The sequence below is a fragment of the Nuphar pumila genome, chromosome 3 (assembly GCF_984573655.1).
Source record: "Nuphar pumila chromosome 3, dmNupPumi1.hap1.1, whole genome shotgun sequence".
Lineage (NCBI taxonomy): Eukaryota > Viridiplantae > Streptophyta > Magnoliopsida > Nymphaeales > Nymphaeaceae > Nuphar > Nuphar pumila.
Window position 1 is genome coordinate 40,288,132 of NC_143251.1, and position 16,989 is coordinate 40,305,120.

At 36.5% G+C, this 16,989-nt stretch overlaps 1 protein-coding gene and 1 pseudogene across 1 annotated transcript in view; both read right to left on the reverse strand.

Annotated features, from left to right (window-relative positions):
• Nucleotides 1-1,241: 1,241 nt before the first annotated feature.
• The window catches only part of LOC149842668 (protein DETOXIFICATION 49-like), a 30,917-nt gene continuing 15,169 nt past the window's right edge, over nucleotides 1,242-16,989 (reverse strand). The window contains exons 6-8 of the mRNA XM_090000716.1: nucleotides 15,616-15,666; nucleotides 1,463-1,616; nucleotides 1,242-1,396 (exon numbers count right to left, since the gene is read on the reverse strand). Of these exons, the coding sequence (XP_089856842.1) occupies nucleotides 1,242-1,396; nucleotides 1,463-1,616; nucleotides 15,616-15,666 (360 nt within the window). The remainder of the gene's footprint in view (nucleotides 1,397-1,462; nucleotides 1,617-15,615; nucleotides 15,667-16,989) is intronic.
• On the reverse strand, nucleotides 3,268-3,411 carry LOC149842669 (5.8S ribosomal RNA; annotated as a pseudogene).

A 16,989-nucleotide genomic window follows, 5' to 3' on the forward strand; every position in this document is an offset into this window, starting at 1 on the left:
TCACTTTGGTGACATGAATTCACTAAGTTATCTAGCTATCCATAATGCCAATACTATACACACATCATTCGCGCATAATTACAAATAAATGCATAAAAATAACCCAAGTCAAGCTTAAATGGGTAAAACCCTGGGTCCTCAAGAAGGAACCAGTTTGAAAGCACTCTGAACCAGCCTGAAATAGCCCCGAACCGGTCATCCAAGGGTCTAAACCAGTTCTAAACTTTATGAACCGATGTCAAGTATGAACAAAAGTCCATAAAAACCCTATAAATGTATGCCAAAATCAATGTATTTTCTTATATTTAAGAAAACATGGTCTTAGCATCTCAGAACCGGTGAGAAATTAGAAGAAACCGGTTAAAAATGGCTCTGAACCGGTTTCGAAAAGGAGCCAAATCAATCCCTGATCCAGTTCAGGCCAAATAGTGCCTGGACCCTACTGGATCCGAGTCGGACCTGGCTGTAAACTAGATTCGGGTCGGACCCGGTACAAACTGGATCCGGGTCAGACCCAGTATGAACTAGATCTGGGTCAGACCCGGTATGAACCGGATCCGGGTCAGACCCGCCATTAACTGGATCCGGGTCGAGCCCGATTTTAACTGGATCTGGGTCGGACCCGATATAAGCTAGAGTCGGGTCAAACCCGGTACAAACCGAATCTGTGTCAGACCCGATATTAACCAGATCCGGGTCTGACCCGGGGTTTAACCGGATCTGGGTCTGACCCGGGGTTTAACTGGAACCGGGCCAGACCAGAGTGGGTCCCCACCTGAATCCCGGATTCGATCCAGAGGAGCCTTATGGATCAGTTTGAGTGGGGCTGGTCCGGATCCAAACCAGGACCTGAAAATCCAAAACATGTTTAAAAGAACCTGAAACACAAAATAGGGTTTCAGAAAACCCTATTTTGCTCTTTCTCCTCCAGGTGCAGATGAAGATGGCGGTCGTCGACCGCGACGATCCAACAATCCAACGATTGTCGGCGGTCTGAAGACAAGGGTGGGGCTGCTGCCATCGTCAATGACCCAATGTCACTAGCTTTCGATGGTGGGGCGAAACTAGCCATTACAGACCCCGCTGTCATGCTTCGACGACTCGACAGTCACCGACGATAGCATCATCGGCTCTGCAGAAACCCTAATGGCGGAGAAAAATAGCAGGAGCAGCCGGCATGCCGTTTCTGATTGAAAATCCCCAAACCTGGAGGTAAGCCGATCATTTTTTTTTTGGTCCTGTCACCCAACGACGACAGTCGCCGGCTGCCAGCGACCAGCTGCAGTGTTGCCCCAGGGCGACCTGCATTGCTGGACGACTGGAAAACACACCCCGCAGTGAAAGTGGGGTGTGGGCCCATAACCCATTGTTGGGTCAGTTTCCGGGATCGCCTCTTCTGTGACAGGGAAAAACCAAAAACTGTTATTTAAAACAGTAAATCACATAGGAGAGAACTGCTTACTTGAGGCAGTCATTGGCGCACTGCTATGGTCACCGGAGATGGAGGTCACTGGAGGTTCTCTGCTCAGCCGGGCTGCAACTACCACAAGCGCAAGCTTCCTCAGGCAGCCGGTGAGTAGACTTGTATTCCACGTCGCAGGGTCACTCATGATACCCTATATTTATAAAGCATAGGGTGGGAACAGTTTGCGTAATCGTTCCCCCTTATCGTATGCTTATTTATCGGATGGATCATCTTTGATGTGGGGATGTATCCACATAGTGGATAACCACCACGTCAATCATGGTGATTAATCCAACATTTAGTGCACCAAACAACTTAAGGGATGTACTGCAAAAGTTTATCTTTGTTTGGCGTTGCTTCATACTCGTCCGATGGTGTCTCATTTGGTTGTAGTGAAACCATAAAGTACACACAGAAGGATATCATCACCACAGCATAATCTCCAAGACAACTCATCCTGAAATGCCTACTAGATGCAAATTCAAATGGTTAGATTCGAATGCTCAGTTTTTACCGGACCTTCGGTCCCTCTAATCTTTTTCGAGTGATACCTCGTCACTCCCTGTTATAATTCTTGCTATCTATGAATACAAGTTAATATTTTTCCTTAAAAAAAATAAATTTGCTTCTTGGCATAACATCACATGGTTAGTGTAGTTGCAAAATTATCATATATGCTTAAAAGTCCAGGAAAAAATTCTTTTGGACACAATAATCCTAGAAATTCTGTCATTCTGCTTATTCAACTGAAAATTATTCATGCAATAAATTTGCATGTATGTACCTACCAACAAATTATGAGCAAAGTATATTCTGTTGCATCTACCTCATTGCCTCCTATTAAGATAGTGCTTTAGAATTTGAAGAAGCGGCATAAATCTAGGAAGAAATAAGTAGAAATGTTGAACGCCAGCCGAATGGGGAGCTTGCAGGCTGGTGCCACAGGCACGCAGGTGTTGCGAACAACCTGCCACAAGGGTGTTTGTCGTGCATCCTTAGTCGCGGTGATGATGGTCCACAACCATAACAACCACCTGGGCTTCAGCCACCGCCGCAACCCACACTGATCCATGCCTCGAGCTGATCGGCGGTCCAGCTGAGAGACATTCCACATACGACCGAGGCGCATGGCCGACCCCCATCAGCTTTGCTTGTAATTTCAAGCACTCTTTGACTCTCTTTTCAAAGTCCTTTTCATCTTTTCCTCACGGTACTTGTTCGCTATTGGTCTCCCACTCGTATTTAGCCTTGGACGAAATTTACCGTCTGATTAGGGTTGCATTCCCAAACAACATGACTCATTGACAACACCTCGTGGTGTGACAGGGTCTGGACACGACGAGGCTATCATCCTCTCTGGCGCCCCCTTCCAGGGGACTTGGGTCCAGTCCGTCATTGAAGACACTTCTCCATACTATAATTCAGAAGGTGAAGCCGATTCTCATGCTGGGCTATTCCCAGTTCGCTCGCTGTTACTAGGAGAATCCTTGCTTCTTTTCCTCTGCTTATTGATATACTTAAACTCAGTGAGTGGCCTCACCTGACCTGGGGTCGCTAAGCTGAGACAAGATATCGCTTTTAGAGTTCCAACAAGCTTCCAACACTTCATGCGAGGTGCAACAATTCACTGCACACAAAGTGCATGGGTGGACGGCTATGGTAATCCACCTCTTGCCGCACCACATCGTGCCTTAAGCCAACATTTCAGCCGATGGCACCATAAAAAGGCACCAAAGACCAATCCTCCACTCCTCCTTCATCCATTACGAACTCGGAGAGGGGAGCGGGAGCGACACATAGTGTGATGCCTAAGCAGATGTGCCCTCAGCCAAATGGCCTCAGGCGCAACTTACGATGATTCACAGGATTCTGCAATTCACATCAAGTATCGCATTTTGCTACGTTCTTCATCATGGTGGGAGCCAAGATATCCATCGCCGAGAGTTGTTTTGTCAAAGGCAAAGGGTCATCCCCACTATTCATCGCAGCAGGGTGCCCATTCCTCTACTTAAGTTCCTTGATGCATGCAGTGCCATTTTGTGCTGTTTCAGCCACAAGTAATTTTGCTCAAGGAATTGTGGGCAGGCCGTTTAAATGGCATCTTGATACATTTTTTATGAATCTTAGGCTAATTGGGTGATTGTTAGCCCCTTGATCGGTGTAAAAACAGTCTTTAATAAAATTTTCTTTCATTAAAAAATCACAGAATAATTTTCAGGAAAAAAAAAACTCCCTCTACTAACAAGTGAACATCTACAAATCATCTAATAATACACTAATATGGCATGCCATTTTTTAGCAGTCCTTTTCTGCTTCATTTTGAAAAGTTTGTGAATCAAGAGTTTTCAAACAATGAATCTTTAGCTTGGAAAACTTGCTAGAGTATAACATAGTTTATTAGTGTGGCATGACCGGGACCATACACTTTTCTAAATAGCAAACTTGATCTAATGTGTTGTACTTTTGAGTTTCATTTTTGGGACCATATATACTTTTGATTTTCTTACTTCAATTATTCTATTGTTCTTTTTGAATTCAATAAAGTTATGAGCCAATTGCTGCACTCAACTACCATCTCATTTACGTCACGCAAATCCTATTCCCTTATGGTATTGTGCTCATTTTCTTCATGTTTTTATTGGATTGACTTCATACATGACAATAGCTAGCACCATTGTTGAAGATGAAGGTGGGTAAATATGCTTTTCAGCAGCCAATATGCCATCCATTGAAAAGATAGACTTATTTTCTAGGTGGCAAAAGAAAAGAAGGTATTCTTGCAGAAATTCTAGAAAGAAAACAACTAGATAATACTCTTATGATTTTTTGTCAGAGTTTGGGATATTGGATCTTCCTAGTGTGAAAAATTTGTGCAAATGACTAACAAATTGTAGGCAATTTGAAATGGTGCTTTAAGCTTGTGTAGAATTTGTTTGAGTATTGACCCATGGGGTTTTGCCTAGTGGGATGGGGCCTAGACCGTTTGACTGACAGTCTAAGTTCAAATCCCATGAGTGTCACCCCCTTGTGTAAGCGGACGACTCCCTTGGGTTGAGGGGTAAGCCCTTGGAGTTTTAAGCTCAGGACAACAACTGTAAGTATACAGCAGGCTGAGCCAGTGTGGCTAGCTCTCTGTGCTTGGGGCGGTTCTCCGAGTAAAAAAATAATTGTATGAGCATTTTTCTAGTTATTTTCTAATGATGCATTAATTATATTCTAAGGACCCATTAACACTTGGTACCATTAATGTGACAATTTGCCCTCATTTGATGTACTTGGCAATTCATATTGATCAATTCAAGAATCTAACATTCTTTTATATCCAATTCTAAAAGAATTCATATTATAGTTCAACCTTGATCCGCTAGTTCCCTTTTTAGACTAGACTCTTCAAGGACCCTAGCAGTTTTTCTCTTACTCCAATGGATACATGTAGCATATGTCCAAACAAACACAACATAGTTACTTACTTGTATTATTATTATTTATAACGAACTTGGCTCACCCAATACGTCCTATTTAAACATCACCAAGCTGAAGAGACCTCATGAGTTTTTTTTTTCCAAAATTTGTCAGAGTTAGTGAGGTGGTTTCAATTAGTTGTCCAAAAAAAAGTGTCCCCAACCACTAAAAGGATACTTTTCCATCCATGAGATCTTTGTGAATCTGACCACACAAATTGCAAAGTGGGTGAGGCAGAAAAGTACTTGCAATAAAATAAGCAAATCCATAGCCTTGGTAAGGAATCTAGCAGCATTAAAAATGCCTTATTTATGATGGTATCCAAACATGCTTCACACAAAATACTCCAATTAGTTTACTTTAGATAGAGGACCGTCCAAAGTGATCAAAAAAAGAGAAAGTATAAGCACAAGACAAACTAGAAATATTATAAATATTGCATGCGAAAAGGATTTCCACCACTGTTATGATATGGCTTTGAAAGCGACCAGATAGCTAATTGACAACATTGTTAGCTATAGCAATTAAGCAGTAAGTGTTGCCAAAAATGAACGTCATGGATGCATTCATCTGCAATAAGTTCAGGCTTTCTGCATCAGCTTACGTCTAATCCTGCAGCTTTTTTTCTCCTTCTAGTTTGTGAACAAGAGGCGTGCAAGCTTCACATCCATTTCTCTATCCAATAATAAATTAACTATTAATGTGTTTGTTAAGCAAAGTTTTAGCATGCGTGCATGAGTATGATCTATGTTGCATATCTTGTGCCTTTAGCATGATCCTACTTTTTTGACCAGCTTAGTAAACTATAGTTAAAGATTAAGCTAATTAACAAAACCATTGGCCATCTTACAATGTATTATCTCATCATGTGCATGAAGTCAAGAAGGTTACATCGATTCACCTCGATTATCGTTCTCAACAACCAATAGGTGCATTTGAATGTTGTGGATCTCAGATCTATGTATTGAATGTGGCAAGAGGTCTATGCTAAGATTCAAATAAACACCTGATCAGAAATTCATACTTCAATAGAGATTCATGGTATACTTGCCCATGTCAAATATATGTGTTTCTAATACTTGGATCTCAAGTCTGAGTTTGAGATATGAGCAATCAAACACGTCGTAAATGTTTCTCTAAATGGCCATTGGGCTAAATCTTTCAAAGGTGATCATATATGATCAAGACCAAATCCATTCAATTTCTAAAAATGATTACTAATCTTTAAACTTTTCTTTTGTTCCATTGGGCTAATCTTTAAAAATTATTACTAATCTTTAAAAATGATTACAAATCCATTGGGCTAAGTCTCTCCTCCGAAATTCGTTCCAAGTGGCACAAACAGCATTGGAAAAATGGAATGTTGTCTCAACTTTATCTCCCCATGTGATTTGATGCAACTCTTTGGAGGAATAGACACCTTTTATAGAACTGTAATGAATTGGCTCTGTCACATGAGTCTTGCACAGCCCTAGATGACACTCAAATTTTCACATCATCTTTTCTTTTAAGCATATTCAATCCATTTGTCTCCAACTTGGGGGTAGTTCCCCATTCTTCTTCGTAATGGGTGCTTTTGACTTTCGCATGGAGAAACCGCCGCTATAGTTCAGTATCGATGAGTATAGTGCTGTATGGGCCGATACGTTAGTATCATCAGAAAATTGATATGCATCACCCCTGAATCAGCTATTTTTTAATAAATATAAAAAATATACCAAAAATAATTTTTTATTATTTTTAAATATTATATTAATAGTTTAACAGGTGTCACGTTCTGATTGATACATAATTTTTTTTATTATTCCAAACCGTTTCAATTCCTAGTTGGTACCACCAAATCGAGATTAACAAGATCTTATATATTTCGAATATGGACTTAATCTAGACCTAATTTTATGTGTCAAATGAACCAATATGATTGGCATGATTAGGATTTAGGGGTACGTGAGCTCGTTTGAACTCCTGAAATAGGCTCAGCAACTGAACATGAACAATGAGTGTTTGGCCAAGCTCGACTCATATACACTCGTTAACTTGTAATACATGTATTTCACATATCATAGAATATAGATGGTTGAAGTGTTTGGCTTGCAAGCAATAAGTTTAGTGTTCAAATCCTCTTGCTTACAGCTTTAAAACAATGTATTTATTTTATAAATGAGTTAGTTTGAGTTTGGTTTGGTTTATAGTCAAAACTCTATTATTTTCAATTTTAAAAATGATTTTTTTTTTCTGTAAACAAGCGAGCTCTAGCTGGGCTTATTTAACATGGGGTTGCCATGAGGTTTGAGCTCAACTCAGCTCATGAGTTTACCGCAACAATGATATGAGCTTGAACACCCTCTGGTCAGTTCGTTTGACTTGTTTATGAATTCTGGGCATCATTATCACTCTTTTTCTTTTCTTTTCTTTTCTTTTTGGCTGGATTCGAATCTCAAAGCCCCATACTAAACCTGACAGCCTACTACCAAAGGGACTTTCCAACTCAACTCTCCTATCTGACCCAAAGTCCATGCAATTGACATCCCCAATTGGGCACTTAAGTTGTTAAAGAAGGCATGGCTCAAGGAATATTTAAAAAGAAGGGTTCTCATAGTCAAGGACACATAGGAGATGGCTCAATTTAGACTCATTAGGGTCCACAATAGTTGAGAGCAGTCCAATGTGGTTCGAGTAGTAAGGTGTTGGATCAGTTGTGTTTAGGAGTGTAAGTCAACTCTTTTACTTAATTTGTTATGCTTGTGTAAACTATGATTATACCAGCGGTTTTCTATGAGAGGAGATTTTTTTGGGGCTAATCAAGATTAGTCATAACCCTTGAGTCTTGCCCTTCAAACCTTGTGTTTAACCATATATGGTCAAAGCTTAGAATTTCAAGGATTGACCGGTCAAGGCTTATACAAGAATTGTCCGGGCTTCAATGGACAATAGAAAACCGTTGGGAAATCCTAGAGCCAGCAAGATTTGTTTAAATTGTTTAGTTAACCAATGCATAAGGTAAAACACTTCTTTTTGTATTTATTAATATTTGCTAGAGTTTTTTTATTGAAGGGAATGTCATGTAATTGCTTGCTTATTTTAAACATGCATGTGTGCCCTATTCTTTTGTTAAATTGGCATGCTTGCTTGCATTGTGAGAGATTTGGCTCTAGAATATTTTCAAGAAGCCAAAATTTCAAGAAAATGTAGTGCTCCCATACTAAATAGAGTTTTTTTTGGAAAAAAACTATTTGTTTTTTTAATAATTTATACTTGAATAGGGTTAAAATAATGCTTAATTACCTAGGGATCAGTTATATCGGATCATGTTTTTTTTTAGGTTCTTGGATTCTATCTATAGATCTAATGAATTAGGTATGCACCTTGCACAGTCAATGTCTTAAAACAAACAATCCTTACTTTGGTCCAAACACATAGACCTAGCAGCTAGAACCAATCAAATTGGTTTATCTTTCAAGTCTTCAGCTTTGATTGGGCATGAGATCTCAAGATATGTTAGTCAATTTGAAGCTAAAGATGAGTAGACAAGCAGTGACATAATAGGCCATTTTTCTAGGCTTTATTTAATTAATACCATATTTGTTTATTTAGATTTAGATTATCGAGAAAATTAAATAAACTTGTGCAGAATGTAATGAATAAGACATAAATACTAAATCTAATTTGAAGTGATTAAGAAGATTCATGTTGAAAACTTGGAATAAGTGATACAAAGACGAGGAAAAATTAGTGGTCTTATTATGCTTTGAACAACTTCATTAAGCATCGTGCATGTCATGATGTCACCAACATATTTATGCTTGTTGATAAGGAAAAACATGCAATTTATAATCGGCCACCATGGTGATTTGACTTTCTCAAATATGTATTTCAGATTCGACCTATTTGCCCAATTTTCACCGACTCATTTCACGTCAGGAGTCACATACCAAAATCTAGTATTTTTGGTTCATTTTAAAGTTATTTTAACTTTAACTTTATTTTTAACCTCCAAAATAACATTCACAAATTTTTTTTTAAATTTAAATTAAACTAGAGGATCTTATCTTTCAAACAAAATAAAAATTAGGTCAATCTGACATGGGAGTTCAAAGTTATGACCAAAACAAGGTGCCTTGTTCCATAAAAATCTTGTTTTTTTAGCTAGAGCCTATTTTGAGTGAATTTGTGATGAAAAAAATTTAATTTGTTTTTTCACTTAAAAGGAAAATTATATTAGAAGATGTTAGCTTTCCAAATCACAAAAGCATTCTTTGATCTAATATCCAAATAAAAAGTTATGGCCAAAACAAATAAACATGTTGGGTCTATTTTAGCCAGTTTTCTAACAACATTAGGGATTGTCATTAGAAAACTACTAATGACAATTCAATCCAATTGTCATTAGTAGGTTTTAGATTATCATTAGCATTTTTAATATGTTATTAGGAGGGTCCAAAAAACATGAATTATCATTAGCAAATCCCAATGCATCATTAGCACTTCCATAGTGTCGTTAGCAGCATGTGTCGTTAGTGATTCATTTGGTCTTGAATAATGTGCCAACTAGAGATAAGCCTCTAGAAGTCAATTTCCCCTATCTCTGAGACTCAAAAATTGTATTCATTGAACCTAGACTATATTTTGGAGTCTCAAATAATCTATCATGTCTATCTTCTTATCCTAGAAGCCTTAGTGCTCAAGCAACATAACTCTAGCCAATCAGAAAAAGACCTTCAAACTTTCAACCAATAAGATCGTGCCACATCATCCATGAGCAAATCTAAATCTTTGGATTTTGGATATATGAAATTAGGATCCATACCCACTAGAAAAACTATAAATAAGAACCCTCTCTCCCTAGTTCGACGTCTAAAATTTAAGTAAAGAAGATAAAACCCTCCTTTTGATTTTCAAAATTTGGGGATCTACACTCACATGTGGCGATACATGATTGTTTGTTTTCTCCTAGACATCTTACAATCAATTCCTTGTATGTTTACTTATGCTAAAGCTTGGAACCATCTTCTTAGTGAAAAAGGGGCCAATCCCAAAGTTTTATTGTTTAAGCAAAGAGCACATTTATGTGTCTTTGGTACCCACCTAAAATAGTTTGACACTCTAGATAGATTTCCTCGTTATAAAAGAAAATGATGGTTTGGCTCAATAGATCCCCATGTCAATCGAACTTTTACCAAAAATTTATTGTGATCTTTTTGTTCAAATAACAACTAAAGTGAAGCTGGGTCAAGAACAATAAATCTCTTTATGATAAACAAATACATTTTGTAAACTCCTTATTATGAGTAGTTCCTATAAGGTATCAGACTAATGACACATACAATATTTAAATTAGTGATGTAGATGCTATTATAAAATTATGCAACTTAACTGAATACATTAGATTTAACGTGGTTTGGCACAATGTTTACTTGCATCCATAGCCTCAACACCTCTTAGTAAATTTTTTTATTCATGCTCAATTAAGGCTACAAGGCCGATATAAATTGATTTTCACATTACATGTGAGGCTGCATGTTGCTTTTTATTGTGGTTCCCCTCTCCTTTTTTAATTCTTCATCTTATCTTATTAGGATTCTTTTGATTCCACAAACTAGGATTCTTAGACTCCTTGGCTTGAGAGTTCACCTTTGAGTTGTATACATGCAACTCCTTTGGGTTAGAGTCTTTCTTCCTTTGAGACTCTTGCTTTTTATTGTGGTCCCCCTCTCCTTTTTTAATTCTTCTTCTTGTCTTATTAGGATTCTTTTGATTCCACAAACTAGGATTCTTAGACTCCTTGGCTTGAGAGTTCACTTTTGAGTTGTATACATGCAACTCCTTTGGGTTAGAGTTTTTCGTCCTTTGAGACTCTTTCTTTGTGTTGAAATCATGTTCTCTCTTTGAGTTGGACTTGGACTCTTCTATACCCAACCAGATAGGTGTTCCAAAAGCCTCCCTTAAGCTTAATGGCCCTGAGAAGATATTGAGCTTGCCGCATAAGTCTGATTTTTCATGAGTGAATCATGTTCTACTTGCATAGCCTCACATTACTTACATTCTTGATATGCTTGCTCGAAGTTGACAGGTTCATCTTGAAATAGGGCAGTAAAGCCATAGGAATAAAATGTTTTGTGTCCAAGTCTTGGGTTTTAGGATTCTATCTTGGAATCTTGCAACCATAGGATGAGTTCTACCAGGTTGAGGATGCATGGTTTGAGGTAAAGGACCAAGAACAACTACTAATGGAACTTTTGAGTCAGTTGACCCAGATGAACTAAGAGAACTTGTGCTTAAGGGAGAATCCCTAATGAGCGACTTGGGTGTACTTGGTAAGATAGCCTAGTCATGACTATTTGTATTAGTTTCACTGTTATGAGGTCGAGTTACTGAGAGTGGTGGAGGTAAAAGAACAACATGACTTTAGGAAACTAGAGTTTTAGGAACGTCTTGATTTTGGTTAAATAAGAAAATATTCTCATCAAACACTACATGGCATGAGGTATAGATTTTTCAAGACTTTTCATACAAACAACAGTATCCTCTATGCTGAGGAACATAACACAAAAAAATGCATTTTTTGAATGAAAATCAAATTTATGCTTTTGATAAGCTCAAAGACAAGAAAAACATACACGCCCAAATACTTTCAATGATTTATAATCAGGTTCAACACTAAACAATACTTCTAAAGGATACCGATTTTTTAGAACTTTGTTGGACAATTGATTTATAAAAAGAACTGCAATAGAAAAAGCAAATCTCCAAGATTTTAAAAGAATATTTGCTTAAGCCATTAAAGCTAAGTTTGTCTCAACAATGTGCCTATTTCTATGCTTCGCAATACCATTCTATTCATGAGTGTGAGGACAAAGAATGTGATGTCCAATACCACACTCAATGAGATATTTTGCAACAGATTGATATTCTCTTCCCCAATCTGAGTGTAAGAATTTAATTTTTTTACTAGTAATTTTCTCAACAAAGACTTTAAAATTCTTAAAATACTTAAAAAATGATGAGTATCCAATAAGGGATCCAAAACCATTTTTTGAGAATATTCAACATTAAGAAAAAGTGCAATTCGAATTAAAAATCTAAGCTTGATAATTTGATAAATAACATTGTAAAAGTATTTTATTAAAATTATATTTTGAAATCTTTTATCATATTTTTATGAAAAATTCCATAAGATCTTAGTAGAACTTTGGATCCTCAATGGTTAATTGCATAGGCTACGCTATGGGTTTGACAATAATTTTTTATTCCTAATAGGCATATGGTGTATTGAAAGAATGCTTTTGAAAATAATTTTTTAAGAAATGACTTAATAAAATTATCTATCATTTTTAACGTGTTAAGTATCCCACCTAGGGAGTACGTTCATAAGAATGAAACTCAAAGGAATTGATGGGGGTCCGCACAAGTGGTGGAGCATGTGGTTTAATTTGATGCAAAGTGAAAAACCTTACCAGGGCTTGACATGTCATGAATCCTCTTGAAAGAGAGGGGTGCCTTCAGAAACACAGACACAAGTGCTGCATGGTTGTCGTCAGCTTGTGTCGTAAGGTGTTGGATTAAGTCCCACAATGAGCGCAACCCTCATGTTTAGTTGCCACCATTGAGTTTGGAACCCTTTCCAATAGATAAGCCTAAAAGAAAGATAAACTAAATGCAATGTACAACTAACATCTCTCTAAAATCTAACTAGATATGATAAAAGCCCTACTAATAAAGGTGGTTGTGGGAGAGAGGTACTTTTCAAGATAATCATAGTTCATTCTCATCATTGAGAGGCTATGATTGAGAGGAATAGCCACAAAAAAACTTTGGAAAAAGACAAAGGAAGCCCTTATTGGGTCAAAAGCTCAATTTGAGGTATATTTTCATCACTTTTTTTCTAATTGTTTGGTTGTATAATAACACACTTTTATATCTATTTTTTGGCTTAATGCTTTAAACTCGTATATATATAGGAGGACTAACCAACCAAAAAAAATCCAAAATCTACAACCAATGATAATCGACGGCATTTCTTCTCTAACAATCGAGTTTTTCATTGATTGGACTTTACATATTGGATTTTTATTATTCATTTTTTGAGCAACATGTTTTGGATTATGAATTTTTAATGTTTAGATTTGTTTTGTAAAAGGGCTAAAAATCAACGTCCTACAATACTATGTATTGTAAAGTTTTAAATGCATTATGAGCCATCAATTTTTCATGTTTAAAAAACATGTCTATGTGTTGTAAAGTCTTTGTGTAAACTATATTTTTTACTAAATAAATTGTAAAGAACAAATATATGAAGTCTGATCAATGAGATGTTCAATCATTAGAGAAGGAAAGTCATATGATCATCATTGTTTGTAGATTTTGGACCTTTCTTTGGTTGGACGGTTCCCCTTTCCTATATATATATATTATGCCCAAGTTTTGATGTGGCCTCATGTGCCTCTGCCCTAAATTGCTCAATCAAATGGTTAAAGTGCATATATGATCTACATGATTTGTTTAATAAAATACATGTTTTAATTTGATCATATAATTGCAATGCGTAAGAAGGATTTTGAAAGCCTGAAAAATTGATAGCTCATAATGCACCAAAATTTTACCACTTGAAAATTCATGATCTTATTTCCAAAAAACACATTCCAAGGTATGATTCCTACCAAACAAACCATGCTTAACACATCTATAGGGTTATATTGCATGAAAGAGGTGTGCTTGACCTTGGGTCACGAGTGTACACCAAAACTTGGGGCACACCATCTAATCTAATCTCTCTCTCTCTCTCTCTCTCTCTCTCTCTCTCTCTCTCTCTCTCTCTCTCTCTCTCTCTATATATATATATATATATATATATATATATATATATATATATATATATATATATATATATATATATAACATTAAACTAGTTATGTTAAACATTAAAAGGATTCAACCTTATGAAAATAACTAAAACACTCTTAAAATAATAACATTTATAAAATACAAGGTAACTTTTTGAAGACAAAAAGATAACTTTGATAGCTTCATAAAGCTACTTTTTTTGGAAAAAGGTGTTGGACTTTTTAATTCTCTTTAAGTTTAAAAGATAATTTTCAAAAAATTAACCTTGCATTTTAAAAAATACCATTATTTTGAGGGTGTTTTAGTTATTTTTATAAGGTTGAATTCATCTAATATTAAATACAACTAGTTTAATGTAAGATTAACTCAATATATAGAGAAAGTAAAAAAAATGGATGTGCATGTACTACTGATCGTGCATGTAGTTAAAAGAGGACCTTTAGCAATAGTCTTGATTGCTGCTAAAAGACTTTTTTCCCTACACTTGGCACGTGATGCGTGCATCCTATTTGCACCCTATTTTTTTGTATTTGACGGTACACTCAACCGCGTGTGTGTGTATATATATATATATATATATATATATATATATATATATATAGAGAGAGAGAGAGAGAGAGAGAGAGAGGGAAGAGGGACCATCCAAGCCAAGGATGGTCAACACCATTCAAACCACTTTAAAAATGCAATTCTAGGTGTTTTTTTTTTAATTTAAGTGCATGGATGTAATCTACATGATCAAAAACCTAAGAACAAACTCTTGAATCAAGTTTTCTTATGTATATGATTTTTTTAGTCTAAAAAAAAAATCAACCTGATCTTTATCATATTATAAAATCTTATTTACACATCAAAAAAACTTGATCCAAGTGTTGGTTCTTAGTTTTTTGACCATGTGGATCACTTTCGTGCACTTAGATTTGCAAAAAAGTACATCTAGAATTGACTTTTGAAAGTAGTTTGGAAGGTTTGAACCTTCCTTGGCTTAGACGGTTCTTTATATATATATATATATATATATATATAGTTGTATATATATATATATAGAGAGAGAGAGAGAGAATCACATTCCTTTCATATTTTTTAGATATTTTTGCAAATCAGACCATATAGATATGTTTCTCCATGCAAACGGGCTTTTGTATCTTTTTTAACATGTCAATGCTTTTTTGGGGTTGAAAATTACACTACTACAAAATATATCTATAGCGCAGTCAAAACTGCCGCTATAGCCTCGTAAAACTGCCACTAAACCAAACAGCGGCAATTCACCACATGCCGCTGTAGGTGCTGTGGCTGTTGGCAGTTCTGCAATCTCCAGTGGCAAGTACAACTGAGGTTGTATTAACAGCAGTTTAATAATTGCGCTGTTAGCCTACAGTGGCATTTAAAACTGCCACTACAGGTCCTACTTGAGACCCGTCACTAGGCCCAACAGCGACAATTTAAACTGCCTATAGGTACCCTATAGTAGCCGCTACAAACTGCCACTGTTTATTTCATAGTGGAAGTTGCAGATTGCCACTAATGGCAGACAAACAGTGGCAATGAAAACTGCCACTATTTCCACCCAAACATTCTTTTAACAATAGTTACTGTAAAATCAGAATAACTCTTCAAAACAAACTGTCACTGAATAAGGGTAACAAACGAATTGTGGTTCCTTCCTAAGAAGCCACAACAGAAAATAAAGAACTAACATACAATTTTAGATTAAAGCACAACAAAGAAAAAAATCAAGGAATTGAGATGCACATTACAAATATGCTTTGTAAAAGTTGTTGCATAAATTGTTAGAACTTAAACTCAAGTGCTTGCCACAAATATTAGACATGCAACAGTCTAACCCAAAGCTCCTTTGCAAGAGCAATCGCCTCATCCAAGTTAGCGTTTGATTCCTGAGAAAAAAAATGAGAATTAAATTAGATGTGGCATGCACCAATAATCTAATGGCAAAAGAAAATAACATAATGAACTGAAGAACAAAAGCCAATGATAGTAAACATAGTTTTCCTTGTATAAAGGTAGAAATGAGCTACCATCAACACTAGGAAACTTCAAGATTCCAAAAAGGATATATGAAAATGAAACATATAAGAAAGATATCGACTAGTTAAAATACAAAAAGTATCACAGTAGGGTTTGACACACATCTCCAGCTCCCAAGTATTCTGTCCAAAATAATTGAGTACTTTGAAACTTTGGATGCATCGGAAGCTAACCTATGGCTACTTCCTACGTACCTGAGAACGAATAGCATGCTACAACTAGCATAGGCTAAAATCTGACCTTATGGGAGGATCTTTCAAATCCAGAACTCAAAAATAGAAAGTTGGATGCCGTTAATCATGCACTTTTATCACTTCTCGCAGGAGGTCTTAACCATCACAAAAATTCTGGCAGATTATTTTAGTTTGGACTCTGCTTTGAGATTTTGATGGTATTCATTTTTGCTGGTTGTTTTGTTAGCTGTATGTGTGTGCATGAGATTATTATGGATTTGTGACTTCTACTTACACCCTATCAGTCACAACAGTCAAAGGGTACCCTAAACAATTTATTAAAAGATACATGATGAAAGAAGGCACGATGACAAGAAAGGAATTCAATTCATTCATCATTCTAAGTAGGCATGTTTCTTATATAATACAATGCTAAGCTAACTCCTATAAAGAAGAGAAAAAGTTACAAAGAAGTTCAAAAAAAAAAATTTTACAACAGTAAAAGAGATCTGATAAAGCTATCTCATAATGAGAGAACTATATATGGCTGTTGCTACAGCACCAATGTAGCAACTGCCCATCTGCACGATAATAGGTATCGACTATGAGTGAGCACAAATGTAGCAACTGCACGATAAAGGTGAATGAAGCAAAGCCCATCAGCATGATAATAGGGATAGATATCCAAGATAAGTGAAATGAATTACATGGATAGCCATTCACGATAAGTGGATGGAATGAATCACATTTGCACGATACATGGGATAACGCCCACGATAAGTGGAATGAATCCAGCAATGATTAACACTCCCCCTTAAGTTGGTGCATGAGGGTCAATCACGCCCAACTTGCCAAGTAAATAGCAAAGTTGATCTCGGTGAAGTGCCTTGGTGAAGATGTCAGCATGTTGATCTTTGCTAGAGATGAACGGAATAGTAAGGATGCGTTGCTCAAGTTTTTCTCTGATAAAATGACAAGCGAGCTCAATGTGCTTGGTAT